General features: G+C 36.6%; 2 protein-coding genes across 3 annotated transcripts; one reads left to right on the top strand and one right to left on the bottom strand.

Moving 5' to 3' along the window:
- Positions 1 to 576: 576 nt before the first annotated feature.
- Positions 577 to 8,437, top strand: LOC135619059 (SKP1-like protein 21). 2 transcript variants are annotated; one of them, XM_065120661.1, is made up of 10 exons: positions 577 to 799; positions 1,893 to 2,221; positions 2,591 to 2,815; positions 3,090 to 3,281; positions 3,353 to 3,463; positions 3,591 to 3,666; positions 4,757 to 4,857; positions 4,954 to 5,096; positions 5,807 to 5,940; positions 8,125 to 8,437. In XM_065120661.1, exons 2-10 carry the CDS (start codon positions 2,186 to 2,188, stop codon positions 8,139 to 8,141), a joined length of 1,035 nt encoding a protein of 344 aa, XP_064976733.1. In that variant the 5' UTR covers positions 577 to 799; positions 1,893 to 2,185; the 3' UTR covers positions 8,142 to 8,437. The 2 variants fall into 2 exon arrangements, with proteins under 2 accessions (XP_064976733.1, XP_064976732.1); XM_065120660.1 differs by having other exon boundaries at positions 3,341 to 3,463.
- Positions 8,438 to 10,043: 1,606 nt separating this feature from the next.
- Positions 10,044 to 17,915, bottom strand: LOC103993248 (U-box domain-containing protein 33-like). The gene is made up of 9 exons (XM_009413239.3): positions 17,060 to 17,915; positions 16,253 to 16,374; positions 15,929 to 16,050; positions 15,076 to 15,180; positions 13,067 to 13,349; positions 12,326 to 12,466; positions 11,621 to 12,148; positions 10,760 to 11,524; positions 10,044 to 10,371 (listed from the first exon to the last, which is right to left on the bottom strand). Exons 1-9 carry the CDS (start codon positions 17,313 to 17,315, stop codon positions 10,180 to 10,182), a joined length of 2,514 nt encoding a protein of 837 aa, XP_009411514.2. The 5' UTR covers positions 17,316 to 17,915; the 3' UTR covers positions 10,044 to 10,179.
- Between the last annotated feature and the right edge of the window lie 1,112 nt (positions 17,916 to 19,027).

The following is a 19,027-nucleotide window of genomic DNA, read 5'->3' as shown; positions in this document are numbered from 1 at the left end:
TAATATTATAGTGTCACGTGACTGACATCTCAGAGGATGCATCAACGAGAGGTTATCGTATCTCGGATTTGATGCATCATGGTCACGCCACTCTCCTTACAATTAGCGATAATGAGAGTAACGTGTATGTTCTTGAATATTTCTTTTGCTAAAATATTATACAAAAACATAATTCAAATTATCTGACTTGCTAGCTTGGAAATGAAAGGAACATTATCGAGAATACCCTCGATATAGTTTGTAGGGTTGACACGATCGAAGTTGGGCAAGATCGATGTTGTCCGAAATCAACTTGGGACAAGTGCGTAATAAAATTTGCTCTAAAAAATGTGAGATCGATTTCGAATCACAGGGATCGATCGACTCGATCCAACTTAACCTGCATCAAGATTTAAATGGATTGGTGGGTCCAACCAAGCCGTTATGAGCCTAATCTTGTCATGGGCCAGATTTGGCCCATGATTAGTTGTTTCAGTTACGATCAACCGGGTCATATGTAATAGATTAGCTTTTCGTATGGCCCAAATAGATTGTTGGCCCGGCCCAGATGGAGGCGTTAGAAATGGAGCGCGGGCCACCGCCGTGTCGTTCGCGAAAGGTTGGGAGGGGAAGATCGAGAAGGGTAGGAGGAAAACGATCCTCCGATTGAAGGGGCAAATCGTTCCAAAACCCTACCATTCTTTCCCCGTCATTGATTCGAGGTACTACTCTCCGTCCCCCACGACCGGCGGGGCCGCCGTGTGCCCTAGCTCGCACTCGCGTTCCTGGGGGGCGGTCTTGGACGACATTGTGGTGTCAGGTACGGGCGGAATCTTCTTCTCATTTATCAGGGGATTGAGGAAGCGAGGCGTACGAGTTTCGTCTTGTTTTTTTTTTTTTGTCGGCGGGCGAAAGTTTGAAATTTTGCGTACCGGGGTAATCTTTCCCGATTTGAGATGCGGATCTTGGGGTGAAGGGGATCCTCTGTTGTTGTTTCGGAATTCGTTATTCAGTTGTGTTGTCTATGCCGACGGAAATGTGAATCTGGTAGCTTACTTGTGGTTGACGCTAATGAATATAGTAAGGATCTCGATATATTGTAAATAGTTGCAATGTCCTAGCAATTAATCTTTGTTTCTTGTCCAGGTTAAACCATGATACGATATTGAATGTTTAGTTTTACGAAAATGTTTGCGATAAGGATGTAATGCTGCTTTTGGGTGCTTGTTTTCAATCACTTCGAAAGCTTATCCAGGGAAACTATTAATGTTTCTTGCGACTTTCTGAACATACTTATTCGAACGTTGTATCGGTGGTATGTTTAACAGCATTTATTTACAGAACTCGTTCATTCATTTGGTAGTTATCATTTTTATCGTTGAGAATTTTAGGCTTGGGATTTAGGGGTCTATTCTACAGTACTGCACTACATTAGTTGACATTATGGTCTCAGAAATATTGTTCTTTGGCTGCTGTATGAACCTTAGAGTCACTAGCATTGCGTCCTCCATTGTTCTACTAGGGTTTCCAATAACGTGTGCTGTATGGTTCTTTTCCATTTGAAATTTAAATCTGTTGCATATAAGTACAGTTAATTTTTCTTACCTGAATCTGTTTGTATCTTTCAAATCTTTTTAACAAGTTTTATTATGTTTCATATGAAGAAGTTATACTAAAGTATCTGATCTGGATTTTTGGTTTCTTTAAAGAATTTCTCATTTTAGAGCTAAAGTGTTAGGCAACATGTGCTATGGAGAATTCACATGCATATAAGTTCCATTTAGTTCTTTGTGTTTGTTTTAAGGCACTTTTCTCTTTTCTCAATTGGCTGCTTTTGTTATAGGTGCTTATTATTGTTGAATTTTATAGGCACGTTTTATCTATATTTCTAACTGTGATTTTTATCTTGGTAGGCCAAGCAAGTGACTGAAGAATTTGTTCGTAATATAATCAGAAAGCTATTTCATATTATTGACACATTGATGCGCAAAGAGTATATTTGTGCAAGTTATGCAGAAGTCACATCATGTAACAAGTGGGTTTGGTTTTGTGAACAATTACTACCTACTCTATTACCAAAGATTCTGTTGCTGGGGCATATCTTTTATCACTCCCCAATATAGGATTGCTGTACGTGGTGGATCAATTTTATAATTTCATCATCATTTATATCTCTTCTCTTCTTGGTGCAAAGAGGCTTTCATCAATGTCGGAAAGTGAAAAGGCCATTATCAAGCCAGAGGTATATTTGTTATCGCCGAAAACCTTTCTCTTGTGAAAGCGTAAAATTCGATTATTCTTTTTGTTTTCACCATCATATGCTCATCAATTGTCTCTTTTCTTACAAAGTGTTTACTGGTCGCCCATGGTCACTGAATTTACATTTTCTTTCTCTTTGGATACCAAACTTTTATTTGACTCCGAATTTTGTTCCAATTATTTCCATGTTTCTTTGATTATATACAGTTTTGTTTCTGATTCTTTATCCTTGAACTGATATTTTATAAGTCCTATCAAGTAATTATTCATATAACAGGTTTCCCATTACATCAGATACTTTATTTTAATGCTAAGATGAGAAAAACAAGAGTAACTTTTTTTGTGCTGACAGGCCATGAAGTCTTTTATCTGGCTGCAATGTGCTGATGGGTCAATTCAGCAAGTTGAAGAGGAGGTGGCAACATTCTGTCCCATGATATACCGAGAGATCGTTCAGACAGGGATGGGATCATCAAAAAACTATGCTATATCTTTACCTGAACATGTCAATCCAGCGATTCTGAACTTTATTTTTGATTATTGCCGGTTTCATCAAGTTCCTGGCCGCTCTAACAGGGTATGTATCATGCTATTTTTTATTTACTTAGCACATCAAATTCACTTTCCCCCTTTTTTTTTCTTGTCCTTCTTATATCTCTGGTTAAAATTCAGTATATCTATTAATAACTTCTAGAAAAAACCAACCTAAAGGTCCTTAGTATGTTAACATGTATATGACCGGAATTTCAAATTCTGTGGCAAAATATCAATGATTGGTTGCTCTCTTATGCTCATCATATTAAAAAGAAATAGGTAGTAGAGTTTTATAAGTCTTTTTCTGTATTGTGTAGGAGCGGAAATCTTTTGATGAGAAATTCATCAGAATGGATACAAAACGACTGTGTGAATTGACTTCTGCAGCTGACAGCCTCCAGCTAAAGCCATTGGTTGATCTCACTAGTCGAGCTCTTGCTCGTATGATAGAAGGGAAGTCACCGGAAGAAATTCGTGAGACATTTCATTTGCCAGATGACCTTACAGAAGTAATTATATGCTTTTTAATTTTTGTCCATACTATTTCTGCACTTACTACAAGGATCAGGTTTTATATCAGGAAGAGAAGCTGGAGCCATTGAAAAATGTAAATGATGATCCACGGATTCGGTTACTCAATCGATTATATGCTAAAAAACGTAAAGAACTAAAAGAGCGGCAGAAATTGAAGGTAGTTACATCTGCTTCTCTAGCGAAGAATCCAGGTTCTCACTGGAGATATGTTCTAAATATGTAAGAATTTCATTTCTCATCTTCTTCAATATTGATCCTAGCAAACAACTTAAAACTTCTTTCAGAGTAAGGAAGCAGATGAAGAGAAGAAAGAGGAGCGTTCTGTTGATGAGATTTTATCTTTTATAAATGGACATGAAGGTGACATCTGTTGCTTCTGTGATTTATCATGTTTGATACTAATACCACATATTATGACCTCTTGGCATTTTCCAATTACATCCGCATCCACTTTAATTTTACATTACTGTATGGATTTTATATCCTCTAAGTGTACTCTTACTTGCTTGTTTTATTTAGGTTATCCTTGTGCTGATATGCTAACTAGGATGTCTCTGCACATCCAGTTTGTGATCTAAGTTTAAGGTCACATTTATCATTGACTTCATTATTGATAAATAGAGCGTCATTAACCACTTTCTGATAATTTCCTTGATATGAGTTTTATTTTTTTGATCATGTATAATTTACTCATGGTTGGGATCCTATCTAACTAATAGATGGATCCAAATATAATCCAAAAATTAATATTTAATGGTCATTGGCTGCACTTGTGAATGATTAGGATCTATTTGTTTCAAGATTTGCAAGCTTAAAATTAGAAGAATATTTGGTCAGGGTACCAAAGATTGTGCAACATATCAGTCACATTCACAAAAATAGCTGATCTAATAGTAGGGTTCATCCCAATAGATACTTAGTGAACTGATTATAAGAATATATTCATTCACCCATTAACGTTTTCTAGTGTCCCAAATTAATTTTCACCTGAGGTGGTGACTAGCTATTGGGAAGCTATGAAAAAGGGTCCATTTTAAGGCGATTGTCAGTGACGAAGGCCTGTGGAAAGCACCAATGCGTTCTCTTTTAGCTTTTAACAAAAAACTATGATGGGAATTCTTGCAAGCATCTTTTCTTCTTATCTCCTTTGGCATCAAGGTATTTGCTCTCAATATCTTCTCCCTTCTCCTCCTTCCCTTCTCTGTCATTTGCAACTTCCTGCCTTTTAAAATTATGTGAGAACTGCTTGGATCAATTTTTGATCTGAGGACCAGCAACATCGTCTTGTTGAAATCAATTGTTCGTTACTGTTTAGATTTTTTGCTGCAGTGTTGGTGTCGTTTTTCTTGTGAAAGACATGATTGATGGTACATTGATGTGTGATATTAAATTTACTAAAGATTAACTGCATTAAAATGTGCGTCTAATGGACCTTTTCAAATTTTAACAGATTCCAAAGGTGTTAAAGCTATTAAAAATAAGAAAAAGAATAGGAGGAAAAAAGTTCTATCAAAGGATACCTCCGGAGACTCTGCCAAAGTGCACAGGAAGGTTCATAGGATGATCTTTGCTGTCTTGTGATGCTTAGATGTCTGAATAACATTTTACTGGCTGTAATTAATTAGTGTTACAATGTTTGGATTTTAGAAGGAAGACACCTTTTCTCCTAGTCCAAGTCAAAATTTGGAAGTGCAAGGCAATGTTGAAGATGCTTTTGTATCAAATGTTGAATTTGGAGATGGTGATATCGATGATGAGCTAGATCCCGCTGTGAAGGAAGAACTTGATAGGTGAGGTTCTGTTCATAATTTTGCAGATTGACGAGAATTTCCTTATTGTTATTTTTCTTATTTCTTCTACTATGTTTCTTGGCGAAATCTTAAATATATTTGATTACTTATGTTTTCTTTTTGCATGTTATTTTGGTAGAACTTTTAATTGAAGGTAACATTGAATTTAAAACAAAGAGAATTTTGGGTGTTTGCCTTGTGCCCACTCAAGCTTGTTTAAATTCAACACATTGATAATCCTTTTTCTTAAATGGTTCATCAAGAAGAGCATATACTTGTGCAAAATATTGAAGATTGACATTAGGATGTGGGTAATTAATTGGAAAATTTATTTGACTTTGATTTCATTATCCTAGTCCATTATCACATATCTAGTTTTTCCAAGATCTCATCTTATTTCTTGTTTGATCATAGAAACAGAAGTTGATTGGATTCTAGGTCATCTTTCTTTAGCATCCTGTTTTTTTCTTCGTCTTTCATATTGACCGTAGAAGCTAAGCAAACTTCTTATGTTTTTATCAGCATCTTATCTATGTGACCACTTCTAAATTGTCTGATGCTTCAGTATAATGATTTGTTTTTTCATATATTTGTTGATCGCGGTGATCCTTCTTTGATTGTTTCATTTGTGAATTATATAATATGAAGACTTGACAATCTTTTTTGCATTTTGTATGCATGTAGCTTAATTCTGTATGTCTTTTATGCAGAGAAGTGGAAGATTTTGCCAGAAGATTAAATTCTGATTGGCCTGAAAGAATGCAAGAAATTTTGTCTTTAGGACAAGACAGGAGGCTTGTTCCTAATTTGGTGAATTCGAATGGTTCGGTTCAGAAATTCGCAGGTCTAGTTTAACTCTCTATGCTCTCTATTGGGTAACTAGAGGATTATTTTTTTCTTGAATTTCCTATGTTCTTGCATGGCACATACCTGCCTCATTAGTGCCAGTAGGATTTCGTTTTGTTCATGTTCTGATTCTTGATTTCAAATCTGTTTCTTGTATTCAATTTATTTTTCAGCAAAACCTTAACTACATCTTGCATTGTAATTTAGTGTAATAATCATGCTTTCAAATTAATTGGTGGCTGGATTTTTTCTCTCAAATTTGGTAGGCATCCTTATTTTTATGAAATTAATATCTTACATATTTAATGTATTATGGTATTTTCTTCATTTAAAATTCTTTCCGGATTTCTAAGAATTTTCACATTGAAGTTTCATTTCTATATTCTTGTTTCAGTCTCATGGTGTAGCACATAGGCTTGGTTTCCTAGCCAACATAAGTTTTTAGGTTGTATTAGTTGCTCCTATCCTGAGTGAGCTTTGCAAAATGGCCAGTAAGTTCTAATCTTTTGCATACCTTTCTTTTGTTTAAATCCTTGGCTGTTCTTGTCCCTGGGTAAAACTTGGCATGGTGTTTACACTGGCATCTGCCATTCTCTTATTAGTACTAGTTGGCTCTCGTGGTTTATTGATATGATACGGCACTAATGATCCTCTATTCTCCCATATTTGAGCTACAACCTGCACCTTCTGAACAATTGAAATAATTTCAGTTAAGCTAGAGCTGAAACTAAAATGGCATAGATTAGATTAGGATTATACTTTTTGTTTTCAGCAAACTTTCACGATTTTTGTAATCACTTTTATGGTTGTTTACAGTGTTATATATGCTTAGCAGAAGTTCAATTTGAGTCGTATTGGTGGGCCTAACTAGTTGCTTGATAAACATGATTTATGCTTGCTTTTAAATAATTTCTATCAGATGAGTGAACCTTGATGTTGTCCATCAACCACCTTCCCTGATCTTAAAAATATCAGAACACTTCAAGTTCTGATGCAAACGGAGATTGGTTTGGCAGGAATTTGTTGTTGTTCATACATGTATTGCTTTGGAGACCTTGATGGATATAAAGTTGTGATGGTAACTTGATGAAAATAAGGGTGTCTCTAGTTTTATTGGACAGATTTTTTTGTTCAGGTTGCTTGGTTCCTCTTTCGCCCAGTTTTCTTTCTTAAAATTTAAATCATATTTTTCTTTAGGTCATCTATTAACACCATTCCAAATTGTTTGGTGTTATTCTTTAACTGTTCTTTATGTGAGTTTTTCCGCTGTATCCATTTGTTTTATCAAAAAAGCAAAAAAGAAAAAAGAAAAAAGAAAAAAGAAAAAAGAAAAAAGAAAGCTGATATCCAAGTGGTTATCTCACATTTAGTTTGGCTTCTCATTGTCGGTTGATTGATATAGTATGAAGTACATATTTTTCTTCATTTCACATATTTCTACCTAAATTTCACTTTTGGCCTTTTACCTATACCTTACCTCATTATTTTTATTCAAAGATTTTATCTTTACTCTGAGCTACCAGATCTTTATTCTTTTCCATATTATACCAAGATGAGATCAAGTATCAGTGAAATGCTACGATGCCGCAAGAGTTTTTATTTACTAAATGTGGAAATAGTATCAGTGGCTTGATCAAACTCAACATCAACCCATTTTAAAAGAGTTAATACTTGAAAGTAAAGCATATCGATGAACACAACCTAAAACAAAGAGGTTTGGTTTACGTTGAATTCAGTTATTATTTATTCTAGTTTGATCTCGTTTTATTTAACTCATATTACATATATATGTAAGAACTTCATGTAAATTTCACCACTCGTTATTGCATGCTATTTAAGACGCCAAATTCAGATGAGAACAACCTCACTGCGGTTCGAACTCTCATGCAAAAGAAGTTTGGTTCTGTAGAATCATGTTAAAGATATGTAGTTGAATTTTAAAATGTGGTTCCATAAAAAAACTGTAAATAGAATTGAAAACTTTTGGGATCAATTATGTTCCATCCAACTGGTTCACCCAAGTTTTGCTGGTCCACACACGATGACAAATTAGTTTGACTATATGAAAGTCTTTTTCTGATTGTCGTGTATATGAGTTACTTTGCTGTTCCACCCCAAGTTTAATTCTCATCTTTTCTGGATGCAACTGTCAGCTTCCTGACTTGTATTTCATATACTGCAGGCTTGGATGGAAGATGATCTGTGTCAAACATAGCTAAATGGTTCTTCGTATTTGTACAAAGGGCATCTCTTTTTTTGGATAGAGGGGTCGGTGGGTCAATGTGGTATGCTCTTGTTGCTTTGTCGAAACCATCTCAAAGAAGTCTTCAATATAGTGAGAGCCCGTCAATTTCTGCGAGAGCCTTTGCTCTCAACTACCAGAAAAAGAGCTGGTTTCTGTATCCCTTGTGGACTTTATTTGGTTTGACTTAACTAAAGTTTTTGCTTGTGTAACATTTTTGGCTGATAATAAAAAAGAAAGCTTAGGAACTAAAGCCATCAGCTCGATAGAAAGCAACTGTGCCACCTGTCCACCTTACTGTGATTCTTTTTTGTTCACAGTTTGCATATTTCTCATCTTGTCAAAGCTTTTAAACTGGCAGCACAAGTCAGGAGTGGGCGCGAGCAAGGTGCAACGAAAGATGGTATCATGTCAATGGGTAATTAAGCCAATGTTTCTGTGAATAGATTTCCCCAGATTGTATGTTATGCTAGTGTGCCTCAATCTTGTATGATTGCTATCTGGTTGAATTTGATCATCCAAATCATATTGTCCAACTACCTACTTAATGTGTGCTTTGTTCTTGGCACTTTCAGAGCTTCTTGTTTTGCCAGGTATTATGATCTCTATTATGATCTAACACAGATTGTTTATTACCATCACCGAGGAGTAATCTCTCTTATGATCTAACACAGATTGTTTTAACTGTTATCTTCTACTGTTAGAGATTGAAATCGTGTAGCTTCAAATCTGTGCTGGGGGTATTGATCTTTGGAATGTCTATCAGTGGTAGTTGTAGTTGTAGTTATAGTTGGAGAGCTTTTCTTATTACATGGGTCCATCTTCAATTTAGTTTTGTGAAACATGTTGGAAGTGGCTCTGCTATTATTATATATTTATTTATTTTCCGACAATTGGATTTTTGATCTCTTTTTAACATTGTTGGAAGCCAACACTTTTTAACATTGATTTAAAATCAAATCTTTTTTCGTTTAGTGAGTTGATATCAATTTTTGATAGGTTTGCTAAATTGGAATTTGTGAACCAAAATTTACATATTTTGCAATGCTTTTATTGAATCACCGAGTTTTTAGAAATTTCTTTTATAGAGAGTAATTGACAAAGACGAGATTTGAGCTTATGACTTTGTAATGAATTGTCAAAATCTTTACTGCCTAAATTAGTCAGCATCTTTAAAAATATATCTGATGTGGTTTTGATCTCTTAAATCTTTTCATAAATAGATCTCGGATATCATTATCTGATCAATCTTTTAGATTAAAAAATATATCAAATGATGTTTTCGGAAATTGACAGGAAACTTGCTTTATGAGTTTTGTGAAAACTCTTAATGGTGCTTTGTTAAATGAAAACTTTCCTAAAGCCTGTTGTTAATCCTTCCATGTCAAGAGAAGACAAGACGGGGAAGGTCTTATACTATTGTCAGAGGTGAAAGATCCCATGGAATCCATCTCTTACAATTATCAGATGCGAAAGATTCTTTCGAATCTGTCTCATACTATCGTCAGATTCTGTCAGGAATTCGTCAATCCTAATTTTAATTGGGATGATTCCTGAAACCTTAATTTGGACGGAGGGGAAGCCTACTGTTTGTTAGGCACACGATGCGAATCTGTCACATGCTATCGTCAGATTCTATCAGGAATTCGTCAATCCTAATTTTAATTGGGATGATTCCTGAAACCTTAATTTGGACGGAGGGGAAGCCTACTGTTTGTTAAGCACAGGATGAACAAATGGATTATGGTGCAAGAAAATAATTCAACACTTCAGCACACCCACCTTTCACTTCCTCAAAATAAAAAATATCTCAGTAAAAAAGGAGCTTATTATACATATTTTAAGCTCGTATGTACAGGTATCAAAACTAGGGATCGAATTATATGTATTAGAAAGCTATGTACACAAACCAAATGGGAAAATAGAATTTGCAGGAATTATGTACACAAACCAAATGGGAAAATAGAATTTGCAGGAATTGGAGAAAGAATTAAGTCATGACCGCTGCTGCAGCTGAAGCCATTCCTGGATGGCGGAACGAAGGGTTCGATTTGGTATAAGCTCACAGTTGGGAAGTTGTAAGTTTGTCATGGGTGAAGTTTCATGCCCGCTATCGATCCAGCCCTTTATAGCCTCAGCTTCATATGTAAAGCCATCTGCCGCTATGAGTGGATCACTCATCACCTCCTGAAACGAAGGATGTCGAAAAGAAAGTAAGCTTAGTTCCAGCGGTGAATAATCAATAATCATAACCTCAAACTATTATTTCGAAATCTAGTCTTCGGAAGGTGAGTTTCACTTGAACAAGTGTTTGCAGACTTGCTCAAGACAAATTGACTTGGAAAAAGACTTTCGAAGATGCATCAGACTTTTGAAGCCTGATGACACAATCAACCACAGAACAAACAATAAATTGATGTGCCAATATACGGCATAAACCCAAAATTTCAAACACTTCATCCGGTAAAACATACTGTGTATAATATTAAGAAGCAAAAAATCTTAAACTTCTTTATTTCACCAAGTAAAACATTTTAAATATTGAGTTATTGAAGCTTAATACTACTCAACTGACCTGAAAAATTGGGCAGATGAAATAGGAAGGAATTTGGTAATTTTCCTCGGAGAATGAATTATAGGAGACCGATGAAACAGACAATGAAGCAGCCTTCATCATGGGCTCCACCACCCTCCAAATCTCTGCCACAAGATCTGGACGGTTCCTCCTACTGGTATCAGAGCATCTTAGCCCCAAATGTGCCAATTGCTTGGCCTGCACAAATGGCCAGTTCCCTGCAGACTGATCAACCATAGCATGCAAATATCCATCGTCCAAGGCTTTTTGCACTTCCCTAGCAATGCCCGGGGCAGGTTTTCCTGTTAACAGCCGTAGGATTATGATCCCGAAAGCGTAAACATCAGACTGTGGTGTAAGTTCCCCAGTAGCAAGGAATTCTGGGTCAATGTACGCAATTGTGCCTTTTGGATGTGTCTTGTGGTAGGGGGTCGCGGAGGTGTTGGACTCAATTAGGAACCTGCAGATGCCGAAGTCACCAAGCTTGGACACCAGGTTAGAGTCAAGAAGGATGTTGTCAGGCTTAAGATCACCATGCACCACAGCATGTGGCTTGTTTGAGTGAAGGAAGATTAGTGCAGAGCATATTTCACCAATAATACGGGTGCGAACCTGCCATGTGAGGGGTGGAGTGCTGTTTATACAGGCAAGACAGTCTTCTAGGCTTCCATTGGGAAGGAACTCATATATGAGAGCTAAGACATCAGAGCATGCTCCGATCAGTGTCACAAGGTTTGGATGCCTCACCTTGCTGAGAACAGCAACCTACAAAAGCAACATAAGAAAGTAGAAGGAAACGATGGCATACAACAGAATCAATATAATTCAACATCAAGGAACCCCCAGGGTTCTTGAAATTACCTCCTGGTTGAACTCATTTTGGCCTTGCAAACTTTTTGGATGCAACATTTTTATAGCCACAGTGGTGTTGCGGAGAAAACCTTTATAGACTTTTCCAAATCCACCTTTGCCGATCATTAAAGAATTGTTGAAATTTTGAGTTGCTTGTTCCAGCTCCAAGTAGGAAAATTCCAAGATTAAAGGCCAAGAAATGCCAGCATTTGTCCACACTGCCTTATGGCGTAGCTCTTCAACTTCTTTAACTGCACCATCTCGTTCGCGCTGCAATGTATCACATTTTTCCTGGAGCGAGTGGAGGAGGTGGCAGTTAGCTGAGATTTTCTCTTCAAAATCTCTGGTGGTACAAATCGATTCAGTGAGCTTGTGTCCCAATTCCAGATTCTCATCAATTGCATTCTGGAGCTGTTTTAAGACTGCAGCATGTTGGTTTTTGAGTTTTTCCACTTCTAGTTTTTCTCTATCAAGTGCTTCCTCAATTTCTTTTCTGTATCTCACTTCTTTGGCATACAGGTTCTCTGATGCTTTAGCCTGAAAGATGATTCTGGCATTAATAGTCTATATATATACGTGAGATCATGTTAGTAAATTCATTTGTTTTTCAGAAAAAAATGAACAAATTTATTGAAAGCTTCTCGATGGCCATGATCTATCATCATTCATACCAACTAATATTTCACAAATAACATGTACAATAGAAAGAATTACCTTTTGTTGAGACAACATTAATTGTGTTTCAGCTTTTCTATATTTGCAGGACTCTTCAAAAGCTTCACGCTTCAAATTCTCCACCTCCTTGAGGACAGCTTGAAGTTTATTAAATAAATCAGAATGTGAGTCGGAATCTTCCTGCAAAAGAACAAAAGTTCATCTTCAAGTTAGAAATGAACATTTAGCTGCATCCAAATAATAAAAAACACCATGGGTGTAAGATGATGCTCAAGCTCTATGTAGCCATTAGCCCGTCTAGCCGACTTCAAATAGTTGAGATATTACAGCTTGTTGTTGTTGTTGACTGTGAGTGTAATTTGTTAGATGACAACTGAGTTTGATGTTCAAGCTCTTGGCAAACCGGAACCTGATCCACTAAAATTTTACCTCAAAGAAGTTAGTCTGAAAATTTTGGCGACATTCACAAAAGAAAAAGAGAGATGACTTATCACAACTACATAAGTATTTCATCTTTGTGATTATCGTTCCAGAATTCGTCCAATTAGAAAGCTTCATCTGCTGATTTCTATTTGTCAAGTTGTCATCCACCATTTACAGGTTATTGCTGAAAGCTTGGCCAAGGAGAAAATGGACAATTGGAGGATTCCACCATGACGCCAAAAGACTAGTGTCTTATTGGTATTGCAGTTTTAATTTTAAGCAAGATGTATAATCTAAGTTCCAGCTGTGTTGATCTCCTTTCCAAATATAAGCAAGATGGGATGACATATGACATACCAGCTCATGATGCAGATATGAAAACTGCAGATCCTCAGAATCATGCACTGGAGATAAACTCACTGATCCAGCTTCAGATTCTCCGTCACTGGGCAATGAAACTGACCAAGAATTGCTAACCTCTTTGTCGGTATTTGATACTGACAAATTATCTGATCTCTGAGAATGGCTAGAAATCTCTTCGCAGGGATTGGTTGAACTTCCCGGTTTGCTTAATCTTCTGTCCTGATTAGGTGTCTTGGATGGTGAATTTTCTGCCCAAGAAGCATGTAGACTGGCTTCTCTTCAAGTAATAACCAAAAGAACAGATAATTACAAAATTATTACATGAAGTCACAAATATGAAAGAACAAGTGACCTAGTTGGTCATCAGTTAATCATGTTTCAATGGTAAACAACAAAACATAAGCAACTTGGATGCTTCCAAATTTGTGATAAATACTTCCTCAAAGTATTCAATTATTTTTGGCCTAAAGATCAATACTAAATTATGTGTTGGCATACTTTACGCATACTTTCTTGGATGATATGTTCTAGTTATATATTATTTATAATGAAACATATCTTTCTAAATCTATAAACAAATGTCATGCTTTTCCACATACATATATATTTAAAATACTTATTATTGATGAATTGACGTTGTCATATTTTTGGTCCTCGGGTAGAGCAACTTTTTCTTGAAGTGAACAGCAGTATCAAATTCAATTTGAGTTCAGAAATTACAATACCTGATATGAATATGGTACATGAAACAAATTCAGAAGTGTATCCAAGCATTCAAATTTCAAATTCAAGGGGAAAAAGGATGATGACAGCTACTATTATCCCACTAATATGTTCTGTCCTTTATATGATTAGCAAATCGCCTTAAGCATAACTTACTTCTAACTTGATCATGATATCAAAATGAAGGTTTCTTGATGATTCACTTGGTTGATACTTGATGCTTTTGACACAAAATATAGGGGCATTAAATTAATAATACTGTATAGAGGTAAAAGATATTCCAAGGATGATCATGAAAATAGAAGTCATGATGATTTATTGTGTAACACCCCCAATTAGTCTCACATCGGAAGTGGGCAAATACTAAGATTGACTTATAAGGGTATGATGAGTATACCACTCTCAATTAGTCTTAGATTTTGGTCAGTGGTTTGAACCAAAATGGAGTTATAAGCCAGTTAGCCCATCACACTCGAGTCGTGACATATTGAGTTCTTAATAAAAAATCTTATTTAGTTACAAGTAAACCATGCTCATCAAAAAGCTACCAAAAGGTGGTATTATGTTTCCTTTTTATGTCTACTAAATGAACTAAGTGTCGGTGTTGTATAAATTTTGAGTAGTAGAGTTTTGATATTTCTTACATAGCTAAAAGCCTAAAACCATTATTAAGCTTTATGAATATTTCTCAGTATTATAACATATGCATCATCACCAAGATTGGTCTTTAACCTCCCTTTTTTTTGTCTTTGTCCATTGAGCATGTGCATGACCAGCTAGAGCTACCGGAGGTTGGTGCAACAAGGCATGCATCTACACAGGGACCTACTTCTAGTCAGCAAAAAGGTAACCAAATGAATGATACCTGGCTCAATCAGTTAGTAAAAGCAACTGATCAACCGAATTACAAATCCTGCTGTAATTATACTTTTCATTTGAAGTTCATAAAGAAAGTCCGACTCATTGTTGGATTGTTCCAAGTCATAATCTTTGTGTATGAATTTAAAATTTGAAACAAGATGCATCCTAATTGTATGACCTGCATCCAACTTGATATACGAAGACAGAATATTTGGTGGCCAAGAGAGTCCAGGAAACACCAATTAAATTATCTAAATTTTACATGATATCCAAATTTAAGGCTAGGAGTTAAGCATCTCAGTAGCTTAATTTACAGTAGAATAGATCTACCAGGTTAACTAACATAAATATCTCAGTTCATAGAAGATGGATGACTCCAAAAAGAAAATTAATAACATATTGTTTGAGCATAGGCATACCTGGTGTATATCAGCTTCCCTTTGCAAACAAACCATATCATGCATGATGGATCAGCTTGTTGATTCACACCGGTTGCAGTCTTGGACTTGAGCTCTTTCATCTTCCTGTCAAATAATACACCGGATCCAAATTGGAGTTCAGTTAATCCCTTGCAAATGATATTCCACAGAGAAACTTCTGTTGTTCTTTCTTCTGTAATTGTTACTTTGGTCTCATGAAGTATTTTGATAAATAACACGATAAATCTTAAATGTTTCTTCCTTTTAGATATGAATATCTGTTAATCAATTTTTTCTTTAATAAGAGCTGTTAGATTCAAACTGCACTTCTTGAAGAATAAGAAAATGAATGACTTTTTAATCAATCCAGAGCTATTAGATTCATACTGCATCTCCCAAAGAATGATATCTTCAAAAGGATCAATACATATAATCAAATCTACAAGAGTTCTCCATAAAACTTGGACTCTCAACTGGCTCATCCATGGTTTACACTTTGCTAAAATTGCTCTCCTCCATAAGACTCTTTGGTAAAATTCTTTTAATGGACCCATGTAGAACAGATTTCAAAAAATTGAAGTGCAACCTCGACATAGTAACCAATAGTTCAACACTGATTTTGTAAGCATTTGAATTGGAAGTGCTGCCAATATAGTAGATCGTATGAGATTGCCACCACAAACTCCAACTCTTATAAATCCAATGAATTTTTTCTTGAAAATGATAGTTCTTTGCGATTAACATTCCATTCTCTCTCTCTCTCTCTCTCTCTCTCTCTCTCTCTCTCTCTGAGCAAGTTGTTCTCTCTTCCTCTGTTAAATTTTGACAAAATCAAAAGGTTTCTGGTTCATACTTTGAATATCGCTTATCTGCTGCTGCTCCCATGACAAGCTTAGTGATGCCAAACTGTGCAATAAGCTCCACAAGCCCTCTTGTCACATCATCATTCTCAATTACTAGCTTCTCAGCTCTTACCTGAAATCAAAAGGTTGATTTTAAAAATAATCTGAATGTTACTGGGTTCAAAACTTGTTTAAGATGCTTCACTTTTGGTATAAATATCAATCTACAGAAAACTAAAATATTACTTCATTGATTGGTCACAAAGTATAAATTTTACTGGTGGTTAAAGGCAAATCAAATTGATGAAATGAAAAGATGAAGCACCCAATGATACCTTCAGTCGCAAGCACACAGCAAGGTATTCATCCAATCTTTTGTTCATCTTATCCCTCTCCATCTGCCTATAAGCACTGACTTGCACTGCACTTAGTGAGCTTGCAAGAAAACTGCCCCCCACTGGAACCAAGAGATATACTTGAAAACATTGTCAACATTTGAGAAATAATGTAATGTAAAACTACAGTAACCATATGGTGCAATCCTTAAACAGATGGTTATATAGATTTTCGGATGGTAATATTCCTGATTCTGAGAAATATCAAAACTTTTACAGCATTTATAACTATGATCTTAAGTTCTTCTGTTGAGACAAAATTGGAAGGACAGAAGGGAATTGGACTGAATTGAAGCAGCTATTAAGCCATACACATGCACCCAAAACCACCAGAGGAATGTGTGCTTGAAACCAATCTCAGCTTACTAACACCTTTTATTGACAGAATTTGCATCCAAAACTAAGTCAAATTGAACAAGTATTTATCTTTAGGTACTTGCCAACTATTTAAACCCAAAGAAACCACAAAAATCAATGCTTTCGACTAATTTTTCAATCCCTTTCTTATGTCATATTATCACGACCACTGAAAGAAAAGAGTTCCTTTTTTATCCTATAAAGTATCATGGTAATAAGGATGTACTTTACACTGCGAACTTGATAAACCCTAAATCAGATCAAAATGTGACAAAAAAATTTAACCCAAAAGACAAGCAACAATTACTCATTGCATTTCTTATCAAAATAAGACATTTTTCTCTTCGTCTTAAACAAAAAACAAAGAATGAAAACTAGAAAAAGGCATACTCATAGGTATCATCTGCGTTGGCGAATGAACGTGAACGATAACGACGGCTTTGGCACCGTGCTTGTTCTTAATAGCCCACAAAAGAGTGGTCAGTCCGGCCTCCAGCTCCGCAGCCACCGCGACATAGACCTTATCCTCCTCCGACTCCACCGGCGTCTCCACCGACTCCTCCTCTATCTCATTACCGACCCGTACGCTCTCCATCGACGGGGAACTACCAGTGCAGCCAAAAACCCCTCCCTGACTCGCCTCCATAGAGCAATTTCACGTCGAGTAGCCGGCCACCAAGACGGACCAAATCAGTATAAGCAGCGGGAGGAGGAGGCTAAAGGAAGGGCCTTTGTCTCTCCGGGATGAAGCAAACGCGGAAAGACGCAACTTCGAAGACAAAAAAGGGACTTTTGGGTGCATATTCTTCGGAATCTGGTGGGATTCGTGGGCGTGGAGATGAGTTCGAGATGCTTATTTCAACGGGGACGAAAACGACGGAATGAGATGAAGTCGTGCAACGTTGATGGTGATACGGCGAGGTTGACTCTAGGCGCGTGATACTGCAACAAACGATCTCCGCCATGGTCAATCTTCCCGTCTCCGCTCTTCGCAAACCCCTACGGACTACAGAGAGGTTTAGAATAACTCAAACTAAAAACTACATGATTCAAAATGGTTAACTCTGAATTAATGATAGATTCATCTAAAACCTAATAAAATTTGATTAACCTAACAAAATATACTCCAAAATATTTAGTCTCTAATTAATGATAATAAATGCATATAGTTTTATGTGTCACGATGTATCATTCTCATACTTGTGATGTAAGACTACTTGAGGTGTCACACTTTATAATAATAATTATAAGTACATTAGCCTATTAGCTCAGATTGTTGTTCGTTCTTGTAATAACTAATATTTGTTGCCGCATTTTGATTTATCTTATCCTACGAGTCACACATAAATTTAATCCTTTAATCGATTGTTTAACATTTAAGACAGTTACAAGCTAATTATATGTTATTCCTTATATTTGAATCATATTAACAATATGATCTCTATACTAAAAAAAAATTATATTCGGATCTATATAGTTATGAAGTGAAACAAATAACTTCGTTTGTCTGAATTGATAGTGTTACGAATATCATCGATCGATGAGCCGGCCCGGTTGGTTTCTCTACTGAAAGTGCAGGTGCCTTCTGATTACTTCTCCTTGTTGATGTCGGGTGTTGACGTGGCGAATCGACGTAGGAGGTTTGCTGCGGAGATGTTTCACCGGGGGTGATTAGACCTTAGAGCGGAGAGGCTGGGGTCTCCCTTACTGCGGGGTCATCTCCTAGTGACGGGATCCTCTCTTGATTGTTGGTAGTCCTACATAATAGGTCTGCATCGGGGGCTTTCCGGCTTGACCCCTTTGAGATAGTGAGAGTAGAGATGTTATTACCTTCCTGGCCTTGTAGCCTGCCTGAGGCATGACTTTTATACTTAGGCATCGAGCAGTCTAGTCATGTGTTAGCCAAGGCTCCCGTTATTCTAAACAGTGAAGGCCTTAATGAGAGTGGCTTACTATCAGTCATTAATGCAAGAGTATGACTCGAGATGTCATCCAAGAGGTGCTTAGGAAAGTTGAGGTGTGCTGTCATTAATGATCATTGATTCTCATGCCTTTATTATTTGTTAGTCGAGGGAGTTGGAGGGTGCTAATATTATCCCTATCATTCATCCCCTCGAAAGGCGTGCTTCAGGGTTGTGGTTATTTGGTGAGGTTGTGGTGGTTGGTGTGAGGTCCGTTGAGGCGAACAATGCTCTGGAGGCACTTATATGAGTGATGAATGTTGACTTAAGGAGTTTGGCCCGACTGCTTTTGACCGGGAGGATAGATTTGCTATGGGGCTTGGCTTGACCACATTTAAGCGGGAGGTTGGACCTGTCATAGGGTTTGGCTCGATCGTTTTTTAGCAAGTGGATGGAC

This window comes from Musa acuminata, chromosome BXJ2-8 (genome assembly GCF_036884655.1).
Source record: "Musa acuminata AAA Group cultivar baxijiao chromosome BXJ2-8, Cavendish_Baxijiao_AAA, whole genome shotgun sequence".
Lineage (NCBI taxonomy): Eukaryota > Viridiplantae > Streptophyta > Magnoliopsida > Zingiberales > Musaceae > Musa > Musa acuminata.
This window is presented reverse-complemented; position numbering and strand designations above follow the sequence as displayed.

Bases quoted from the DNA above. Each gene is read 5' to 3' on its own strand.
- LOC135619059 (XM_065120660.1), top strand. From the start codon at position 2,186: ATGTCGGAAAGTGAAAAGGCCATTATCAAGCCAGAG. The intron at 4,858-4,953 runs GTTCATAGGATG...TTTGGATTTTAG, and splicing joins CTGCCAAAGTGCACAGGAAG to AAGGAAGACACCTTTTCTCC. The intron at 5,097-5,806 runs GTGAGGTTCTGT...TCTTTTATGCAG, and splicing joins GTGAAGGAAGAACTTGATAG to AGAAGTGGAAGATTTTGCCA.
- LOC103993248 (XM_009413239.3), bottom strand. From the start codon at position 17,315: ATGGAGGCGAGTCAGGGAGGGGTTTTTGGCTGCACTGGTAGTTCCCCG. The intron at 16,051-16,252 runs GTATCATTGGGT...TTTTGATTTCAG, and splicing joins CTGTGTGCTTGCGACTGAAG to GTAAGAGCTGAGAAGCTAGT. The intron at 13,350-15,075 runs GTATGCCTATGC...TATTACTTGAAG, and splicing joins GGGAAGCTGATATACACCAG to AGAAGCCAGTCTACATGCTT.